The sequence below is a fragment of the Sander lucioperca genome, chromosome 13 (genome assembly GCF_008315115.2).
Source record: "Sander lucioperca isolate FBNREF2018 chromosome 13, SLUC_FBN_1.2, whole genome shotgun sequence".
NCBI lineage: Eukaryota > Metazoa > Chordata > Actinopteri > Perciformes > Percidae > Sander > Sander lucioperca.
The window spans coordinates 13,295,054-13,306,356 of NC_050185.1; the positions used below are offsets into that span (position 1 = coordinate 13,295,054).

Here is an 11,303-nt window from a genome sequence, read left to right on the forward strand (position 1 = left end):
GCTTTTATAGCTTCAGACAATGAAAAAACAGTTACAAATTCACATACTGCATTTCTTTAAGATACAGTGACTGTGACATGAAGAAAATTATTTTCTACAGTGCTATAATAAAGTAAGATAGTTCACAGGTGTACTAAAGGCCCCATTCCCTGAAATAACTGACCTGAATATGCCTCTCAATGCCCACAGCACGGCGGTGACAGTGCCGTGGAAAACAAACTGCACAGACCAGCACTTACTGTATCTCTTAAAGGTCCCATGGCATGAAAATTTCACTTTATGAGGTTTTTTAACATTAATATGTGTTCCCCCAGCCTGCCTATGGTCCCCCAGTGGCTAGAAATGGCGATAGGTGTAAACCGAACCCTGGGTATCCTGCTCTGCCTTTGAGAAAATGAAAGCTCAAATGGGCCAATCTGGAATCTTCCCTTTATGAGGTCATAAGGAGCAAGGTTACCTCCCCTTTCTCTGCTTTGCCCGCCCAGATAATTTGGCCCACCCATGAGAGAGAGAGACATCATGGCTTTCAAACGAGCAAAGTGGCAGTTGGTCAAGGCCATACCCCCACCCTCCACCTTGCCCCCCCCTCTCTCCTCCTCAATAGCTACAGACACAGAAATGACACATCCTAAGTAAAGCTCATTGTGGGACTGGCTCTAGTGGCTGTAATTCTGCACCAAGGCTGAATTTCGGGAAAGAGACTTCAGATACAGTATTAGGGGACACTAAGGCCTATATAAAAGCATCCAAAGAGCACCATGTCATGGGACCTTTAAGATATATCCTGTCAGGTTAAAACATGTAAGATAAAAGAGAAGCGCTAAGAAACTTGCTGTGGTTTAAGTTCTAAATCTATACAGAGTTAAAAATAACTTGTAGTAGTACCTTGAAGAATCAGTGCTCGGAAGTTTTCAACATACGACATACAATAACTGTCAGAAATGTCAGTCTTGACTTATCAAAATCGCCATTGTCTTGATAACTGCCTTTGATCACCTGAAGGATGCATGATTCATTTTCTTGCATCTAGTTTTTTTTAACTTTTCAGCCTTTTGGGGATTATAAAAAACTTGGGTTTTACTACTTTTTCAAAGTGGAATACAAGAATAGTAGAGCGGATAGAAGTGACAAGGAACATTCATGTGCGGAGAAATTATCCATTTTCAATTGTCCAAAAGAGCAAATGAATGGGGATTTGAAGACAGGTGAAGCTATTGAGAAAGGTTTTTAAATGACCTAAGGCTACGAGAATAGCAAAAATTAAACAAATGCATATTATTTTACTGAACCAGAAAAATATGCTTTGAGTGTTTAGAACTGTGTACGAAAATGCTAAATGTTACATGACCATGTTACAAAAGCAAAAGTCTGAGTCAGAATTTTTGTCTGTGCAGCGTTTGCTGATATAAACCTTTTGTTTGACATATTTTTGAATGCCTGGATGTCAGTAAAGCTTTGCCAAAAAAACAACAACAGTTATATCTTGGTTCTGAGGTCTTGCTCAAAACAACAACCACTAATGTCATTTTATCAACTTCTTTCTCTTCCTATAGACATATTGTGACATTGTGACAAATGATAGTGTGGCTAGATGCACTGTTTGGAGAGAATGTCCTGGCAAAACAATGAAGTGTATCATCTGCTAACATGGCAAATATAATAAAATTTGTCAGCAGTATAGTGTGTTTCAGAATTTAGGATGCCCAGTGTGTTATTTCCATTAAAAATGAGTTTGAACATAAGATTGTTAGGGTCCCTCGGGAAGAACTGCTGATTCACAATATAGTTCCTTTTTTGAGTGTCCAGACCTGAAAGTATAATTCCTAAAGTTAGTTTTTCAATTGTAACAGTTAAATGCTTACAGGACATTCATTTTGCCTGCATTTGTTGTCACATAAGTGTATCTCATAGTGCAGATTATTCTATGTTTCCACAACTCTGTAGCCTAAAGGACACAGTTGTTAATGCTGACTGAGCCACTCGGCCATTATGAACGACAATATAGTCTACAGAATGTGAATATATTCAGGCACAGTGGTGATTGTGAGCTGATCCATTGTCAAAATGAGCATTGATCAAATGAGTTATGGCACAACTGTGAGCACTTCATCATCCTCCATTGATCCAAGTTGTCCAAGTCATCCTTCTCAACATCTACTGATGCAGCTTTTGGGATCCCATATACTCCTTTTCTCAACAAATTAAAACATGACTCATTCCCGGTAAAATATATCCCCATTAAATGTCAATTACATGCCCTCTTCCTCTTCCACTGGCCCTGTCAAAGCCTGTGAAATCCTGCTGCATCACTGCCCCAGCTTCTACCACAAGCTCGGTAATTCAGCTGTTTTTCCATCTCTCCTCTTATGCCTATACCGAGCTAAAGCCAACATAGGCAGTCACATCGTGACAGCAAAGATTACAATATACATAAATGTGTGCAATAAAATCCATATTTCCCCGCTGCACTGCTGTTTCTAAGCTTTATGCCCAATCTTCGCGGGGGCTGTGCAGCAAAGAAAACCGGATTGTTTATCAACATCAAAGCTCCAGCAGCTCACTATCATCACCGTGAACACAACTTGATGGCCGCATACACCATTAATGCACGACATGAAAATAAAGGCCATATTCTGCCAAACCACGAGGAGCTAAATGCAGGAGATGTTATGTAATATCTTTCTACAGCCATAGCCTAATGCAAAATGTAGGCTAACTTACATTTCACCATCCGATCGGTGGCGTTTAAGACGATGTCAGCGTTAGACATCTTCATGGGCAGTTGCTGTCTTCGAGGCTGAAGCTGTTTTCTCTCCCTCCTTTTAGAGTCTACTCTCAGTATTTGTTGTCGAAATGCGACTGATGCTGTGGCATCACTTAGGTGATGCGCCCCCTCCGTGCGTCGGTGCTGCGCCGGGTAGGACTGCTGCTCCCCAGGCAGGGATGGATGCTGGATGCTGGATGCTGTACAGTAGGAGCTGCTGCTGCTGTGCTAAGCTGTTAATGTGGGGGAGGATGAACAGAGAGAGAGAGAGAGAGAGAGAGAGAGAGAGAGAGAGCAATGCACCCCCGACATGGCGGTGGAGGGAACTCCCACGCAAATGTTTCACGGGACTGCCTGATGCTGCCATCAGATGGAGGCTGAGACGGGGTTGCCCCCACGCACGCACGGCGCGCCATGTTTCGGTATTCTCGAAATTTCTGTACGCCCGAAGATGGGAGCGTATGGGCCTCGGTTCAAACATGTGTAACATTCATGATCACTGGACAGGTTCGTTTTGATTACAGGCGCGCGCACGTGCACGCGAGCATCACAGGCAGTTGGATTTATGGCAAAGACAGCAGAGACATTTCACTTGGTGGCGACAAACCGCCAGGGTTTGTGCAAACTGAGCTACTCAAACATGGCGATAGCACACATTTTTTAAAGAAAAAATAATGTTATTTTAGCAATTTGGAGATGACGTCATTTTGTTTATGTGCCACAGGAAATGCCAATAAATACATTTTCTGATGAGTGAGATACACTTAGCCTACACCAAAACACGTCCAGTGCTTACATTATATATATTGGATGCATATGAATGAAATTCAAAAATGAATTCAAAAATACTATTAAATGTACAAATCCCGAATATTGTGGCACTTCATGTGAAAGTGGTCATTTAACCCCTGAGTGTGGACTGTAAGGCAAATGCCTGACTGGTCCCACCCATACATCCATGGTCCCACCTCATTCTTCATTTAGCCAGCCATGCGCCAGACAACATCTGGGGACTTTTACACAAACTGCTGGTATAGCCATAACCCCTGATTGATTTTATTCTAACAAATGAAAACTGTTTTGGAACGCCATATCAATGTGAGAAATCAAGTTAAAATTGGAATGCAAAGCTTCACGGGGGTTGCGAGGCCTTCTTGATTTTAAGGCTATAAGACAACTTAAAAAAAGTTGGCCTTTATCTACCTGCATTAAAAAAAGTATGCAGTTAAAACTACTAAAGAGCTAATAGAACAAGGGCCAAGTGTCAGGGAGAAGAAAACACTGACAAAATGTTTGTTAATAAATAAATAAAATACATAATACAGAGAATCGTATTAAAAGTTCCTAAAAAATAACAGAAAAACTAATCTCTAATGAAATATTTACAGAATATAATCTTTCAAACTTTCTACTCTTCCTACTTTCTGTAGGTATTGCGTACACTATTTGGGTTAATTGTACAGTTTATCAGTTGCTCTAATGTTATTATTATTATGCATTGAATATAATATGAAATATCCATAAAACATGTCACTTAGCATTTAGCACACTAGCCCTTTTATGTATAACACAAATGCAAAAGTGTTTTCACATTGAACATTATAGAATTGAAAAGTTGACTTTTAGATTCCTTGCCCTAAAAAAATTCCCATTTGGCATTCAGACTCTAGATGTGCTACTAAAAAAGCTACATAGGGCGACCTCTAGCTCACCCAGTAGAGTGTGCCCATGTAGGCTGAGTCCTTGGCAGCGCCCCGGGTTCGAATCCATGGTCCTTTGCTGTATGTCGTCCTCCCTCCTCTTTCCCCTTTCCTCTCTTCAAGCTGGCCTGTCAAATAAAGGCCATAAAAAAACCCAAAAGCTACATAGAAATACATAAGACCAATATCTAAGATTACCATAATTTGTCTTAAATGCATGGACATTTTGATGAAAGCACACCTTGTCTGTACTGTAGCAAACCTGAAGTGAATATTGTTCATGTTAGCAGATGTATAACATTTTGAATCATGAGTTTGACCATGAATTTCTAACCCAACCTTTGGTGACTAGTCTGTCCCTTTCTTTAAAACAGTAAAAGCTCTTTTCAAAAGAACATGACTAAAAGCAGCAGGATGTGAGCGGAGCATGATGCTACATTTTGAACTCTTAAGAAGCAGCATGGGGTAAAACATTGCTTGAGTGATCACTGAGAGTATTACTGATATGATTTGTTTATTACCTAAAAAGCACACACTTTTGATAGCCATCTCTACTCCTAGTTATTATTTCATTTAATTTATTCTAAAGGAAGTTTCTCAGACAGCCTCTGTAGGACATTCCACTAGATGGGGCCCTAGCCCTGATTTTAACTGCAACGACAGCAACAGCTGGTTGGCTGGTACTGCTACAGGAGGGGCAGTGTTTGCTGCTTCACATTTAGAGACATGATCATTTGAGAAAGCAATGACACTACGTATTTAGTGGTACAAGATAAACAGTTGTTGATGTAATTTTGTCATGTTTTTTGTCCTCATACTGTCAGTCAATACAATAGAGCCACTTGCTTCCTGACAGCTGAAGCTGAGCATGTGATTAGTAGCAGGATGAGTAATAAATCTTGAGAAATTGAGCCAGTGTTGATCATCAGGCAGCGGGCCTCTACAGCATGGAGCTGTGAGGCTCACACAAGGCGTGAATGACTTAGGCTTATTCATTAGGATGGGAACACACACCACAAAATCCCTAACACTTTGGGGACTCAAATGAGAGTGTGGGATGGAAGTGGTGTGTCCTTGAAGTTGCCAATATTGCTGGAACAGATGAACCTGAGATGCAGTTCAGTATTGAGAAAATTAACAATATTCTTGAGCCAAAATGTATTATGCATAACACACAAAAATGACTAACTGCCAAATCTGATATAATGCCTTAAAAAGCATTACATTGCTTTGAAATGACATGCGGAAGTGACAGACTGACTGTCACATGTACAGAGTGCAAAGTGTGCAAACCTAATTTTAAATGAGATTTACTTACAAATAAATCTGGTTCTCAGGTGTAGAGTAGTTCTGCAGTGGCATTGACCTGTTGCAGCTACATTTGTTGACCCCTCCTTTTAAATACTGTTTTTGCTGGCATGCCATCCTGGCACAGCTAGGAGAAAATGGCACTTAGAAATGGCCTATTCCAACATTATATACTGAAGCTTATTCAGATGTTCCCACTTAATTAACTCACAGTTATTTTGCAGTCACATCAACAGCACAAGCCATTAATGAAATCACAAGCCATGTTGTATGTGATTCAATTACATCTCAAGCAAAATGCCTTGGCTCGTAACAATAACAGTCCACAAGTATATTAATATGAAATTAATATATTAATTTCTATTTTCGTGCTACTTGCACAGCCCTGTTTATGTACCCTTCTTGAATTACTTGGTAATTTCCTCACTTCCAGATCACCTTATCTGGATTCAGTTGAGATAGAGTGAATTTGTTTTATTCTGATTGACTTGAGTTATATGTGCTGTCTAATGGTAGAAAGTCACTGGCTTGATCTCATTACTTTGGTTACACTGTGGGCCCCAACCCAGGCCTATTTCTAAAACTGTAGTACAACCATAAACACATACAAATACTAGCATATAAATAATTTAGCAAGATTGTTTTATTATGCAATTGCCTTTAGGTTAACTGTTTTTGATAAAGTAATAGTTGGGCTTTTGGTAAATACGCTTATTCACTTTCTTGCCAAGAATTAGATAAGAAGATTGATACTACCCTCGTATCTGTGCATTAAATATGAAGCCAGAGCCTGGAGGCATTTAGCTTAGCTTAGCATGAAGATCAGAAGCAGAAAGAAAAGAGAAGGATAAACAGCTGGCTTGGCTCACTCCAAGGCTAAACAATACGCCTATCTGCACCTCTAAAACTCATCATTAACACACTGTATCTTGTTTGTTTAATCCGTACAAAAAACCGAAATGTAAAAACATTTTTACGTGCAGTTCTGTGCTAAAACTGTTTCTCTTTGAACTCAGTGACTTCCTGGAGGTTGTGAGGTTGTGAGAAGAAACTGGAACACTCTGCTCCAGCAGCCGGTCAAATTTGGTGACAGATGATCTATGGTATTCTACAGGAAGTGACATCACCTGGCATCAAACACCAGCCAATAGGAGAGAGCGAGGACCCTGTTTGTTGCCAGTAGATGTCATGTTTCACACATGTTTGGGTTTGGAATGGGATACTTTTGTAAATGTATTAATAATATGATTCAATACTAGTTCCCCTGGACTCAAAATGTTCAGCAACAAGATGACAAAGGCATTAAATCATAATTCAGCAATCACAGGCATCTTTCAAGACTATAAATTGTCAAATATTAGAAATCAATGCTGATAAAAAAAAAAGATAGATAGATACATAGAGCTGAATGTGGGGTTGGCCTGATGCTGTTTATTAAAGTGGATAAGGGTTAGAGGTTAAGGATGTAACAAGTCTGTGTTTGTGCTGCGGAACAATAAGAGAAAAAATAACATTTCTATGTGTAAGCTGGGATAGACATTGTAGAAACAAGTAGAAGAACAGGAGGCCAGCCTTTCTGAAATAAGGGGGATGTTGAAAGTGTGTTGCATTGATCATTTAGAGGGTTTACAGGGCATGCAACATTCCTCAGTATTTGAGAAAGCTGATGTTCATGCCTCGCCCTGCTCCCTTCATTCCTTATGTACCTCTTTTGGGCTGTCTTTGGGGGCTTTCCTACGGCGTTGGTCATGTGTGCAGCTGGGGATGGAGGCCATGCAACACTAATCCTCCTCCCCAGCTCAGGAAAGTACCGTGCCTCCCTGTGCAGAACGAAAACAACAAAGAGCTGAGTGTGGCTGCAGCCTCCGGGGTTCAGTGCACCCACCAGAACATGTCCAAGAGTCACAGCTTGCTGCTCCCTCCTACCCATCTATCCATGCATGACTCTCCTTCTCTCTCATGCTTTCTCTCTTTTGACCCTCTTTTCAACCTATGAAAGCGACTTGCGATTGCAGACTACAATGTAATGTTCCTCCGTTTCATACTAGCGATAGAGGACTTTAGAAGGTCAAAAGGAAGGACATATAGAATGCTACAAAAGAGAAAAATAATGTGGTCAGAGTGGGTTTTATAGAGGCAAAATTATTCCTGTTCACGCCATTCATATGATTACAGTGAAATCGTATAAAACCCTTAATGGAAACATACAAAAAATGAAGAAACAAAAGTGAAAAATAAGATAGCTGAAAGAAAGAACAAAAGTAACATACAGTATCTCTGGACTCAAAAAAGCATGGAGATGGCAACACCTGGTTTATACTAGAGTTTGTTGTTGCATCAAGGGTAACTTTTTCTATATGTTTACACATTACATACATTTGGGCTGTTTTGATACCGGACATTAACTGGTTCTGAAAAGACCCCTAAAATGCAAAGCAGTTTTTTACATAGTTTGTGACTATCACACCAACAAGTGCTAACTTAATATGGATATCAATTTCCCAAAACGTTTACTGCATGTCAAATAATGAAATACCTATATCAGTAATGTTATTATCCATTGCTCTCGGGATGGCATTGTGTGTAGGTTGGTCAGTCCACCACTTTTGTTCAGACTCAAATATTTCAACAAGAAATGTTATACACACATTGGTATCCCTCTCAGGATATTGTAATAACTATAGTGATCCAATGACTTTTAATCTGGCGCAATTATAATATCAAAATTTCAAGTTGTCCAATACTTTGGCTTATAACAAAATACCTGCAAAACTAACGACATTCTCATCAGCCTCAGCTGTACCTTAGTGCTAATTAGCAAATGTTAGCATGCTAACACAACAAACTAACTTTATACCTATATGTATACCTATTTCTCTTTACCTTTATACCCATATTTATAACTATATCTCTTTAACTTTATACCTTTATTTATTTACATTATATGAACTCTGCCTCATTACAAAATGATATATCACTTGAAGACAACATTTGCAAAAGCTACATTTCAAACACATGCAGCTTTCAAATAAAGTCACAGCACATGGAAGTGTGTTGTTAGATCAAATGCACACCCCCAAACCAAGACACTTATTTTGGTGGGTCTGTTTTGAAGAATAATCAAAAAAAGAAATTAATCTTTTCTGCAACAAGTTTTGGGGTCTCCTCTACCATGGTGATCGTTGTGTTTGTTGTTGTTGCTACATAATGTCCACTTTCCTCATCATTAAGGCCAATTTAGTGATGATCACACATGTGACAAGTATATTTGGACAAACATAGATATGAAATGGGTTTCCAGCTGCTGTTTGGTCTAAAAATAGTGATATTACTTTTAGCCCTTCTTAGCCCTTGAGAAGTTGTATGTGGTGATCACCAACAAAGGAAATTCATTGGACTGATGTGTGTCTACAAAAGGATTGTATGTGTGAGGAATTGAAGTATCCATTTTAGATTTTACATTAACAAAAGCGTAATCTTTTGCTTCTTTTTTTCCCCCTTTCAAACATTTTTTAATTATGCAACCACACTGGGATGCATAATGCAAACAAAAACTAACGTTTAGGGAATGTTTCCTCATGGTTATAACGTTCCCTAAACGTTAAGGGAACCAACCAACTGAAACGTTTTCCTGTGGTTGCACTGTACCTCCACACAACGTTCCCGTTTGGTTGTTTTTGGTTGTTTTTGGTGGTTCTGAGTGCGGTTTTGAAAATGTTTATTTATACCAGCTCCATTTAAGTTTTTGAAGTAGCATATAAAAGGTTTGCAGTAACTTGATTTAGATTCACTCAAAAATGATTGGTCTTATAAAATCTAAGTAAGATAAACATAGCAAGAGAATATATTTATTTTTAGGCTGATAACAATTTTGTTAAAAACAATACTTTTGTGCTTGATTTCGTTTTTTAACTGTATTATGTGAAAGAAGAATATATCATATATATGCAGTTGGACGATGATTTCAGGGATCAATATAAATGTTTAACAGCCTACAATGGAACAGCTGTAAACAAAAATATGGTAAGAAGAAACCTATAATGAAAATAAAATGTTCACGTTTTCATTTGATGAAGTGGAACAGCTCTGTGGAAGTGTCAAAGAACACATCCAAGTAACCAAACACATATTGGGGAGGATTTAATTTGGATTAATTTAATACTACTGCAACTAATAAAGTTCACTCCAAAATGAGATACCCATCATTTTAATAAACTAAGATAACACTTTTGCTTGGTACTAAAAATAGACGTCATCTGAGGACGTTTTTGAATATAATGTAATTGTTTCCTCAATATTTCATGATGAATTTAAAGTATTTTCCAAATAGATATGAATCACAATGCATAATAACTTTATGCTGAATCATTAATATGGATGATGTGTTGTACTACAATTTGAGTCTTTAAAGCATCGTAAAAAAAAATTACAACAAGGTGCAAGTCAAACATTTAGAAACAAGTGAAACAGTCTTGTATCCCATTGGCAGATTTAAGCTGTTTTATTTTAAGTCATTATTTTAGATGGTTTTATACTCAATAGCCTACATTTTAAAATAACTTGTGGACTGGACATCACATCTACTGTTTAACGTTTGGAACACAAATCCCGTGCGTAATTATGCATTTGCTGGCTTTTTTACTTTAGTATACTTACTATGTGAGTGTCATGTTTATGAGAGCCAGAGCATATTTGTTTGCAGGGAGGTTGGTTGGCTACTGGCAGAGTTGGTAGAACACCCCCTCCTCTCTCGTTCTCTCTCTCCCTCTCCCTCTCCCTCTCTCTCTCTCTCTCTCTCTCTCTCTCTCTCTCTCTCTCTTCAGCTGCCGCGATATTTTCCAGCTCTGGAGCCTCAACCGCACAGCTCGATCGATTCGCATTGATTGTCCCTGACGAGCTGCTCCACTTTCTAGCCAATGTCAGCCAGTCTGCGATCGGGAAGGAGAGAAATGAAGGAAAATCTCTGCCGCCCTGGCGGTGTCATTTCCACACACTTAGATTGGCCGCCTGCCAGCAGACAGGACAGCCGAAAGAGGTGGAGTGGACTCTGGCTGAGCGCGAGGAGGAACGACCGGGGATGGGGCTGATTTCTGTCAGCCTTGCATGGTGGATAAACTCTATTCTCCAAATACATTGATGGGTGAACTGAGTGTTTACCCTCCACCACCCTGCATCAACTCCATAAAACGAGAAAACACAATATTCGAAATCACACTTGTCACAACAATGTGACAATGCAGATATTAACACTTAAAACATATTTAGTTAATTGGGCCTATCATATGTTTTATCCTCTAATCATAAAACAAAACCATCCCCGCACATCCAGGCAATTTTGTGTTGCATAAACTCACTCGCTTAAAAATAAATCTGTACAGGCTACGCACCTTTAACCCTTTTTAACCTTTATAATTTAGTTATTTTGAATACATTATATCATCACCATCATCATTCGAGCTGAAGCATTATTAAAGAGACATACAGCAAGTAATTATTCAGGCAGAGTAGAGTCATCTTTGATCAGCCCTCAG

At 39.0% G+C, this 11,303-nt stretch overlaps 1 protein-coding gene across 2 annotated transcripts in view; it reads right to left on the bottom strand.

Moving 5' to 3' along the window:
- Positions 1 to 3,132, bottom strand: part of LOC116064701 (serine/threonine-protein phosphatase 2B catalytic subunit alpha isoform-like) — a 31,336-nt gene extending 28,204 nt beyond the window's left edge. The window contains exon 1 of one of the 2 annotated variants that reach the window (XM_031319885.2): positions 2,722 to 3,132. In XM_031319885.2, coding sequence (XP_031175745.1) covers positions 2,722 to 2,776 — 55 coding nt within the window. In that variant the 5' untranslated portion in view covers positions 2,777 to 3,132. The remainder of the gene's footprint in view (positions 1 to 2,721) is intronic. The other variant, XM_031319884.2, reaches the window with a different exon arrangement.
- Between the last annotated feature and the right edge of the window lie 8,171 nt (positions 3,133 to 11,303).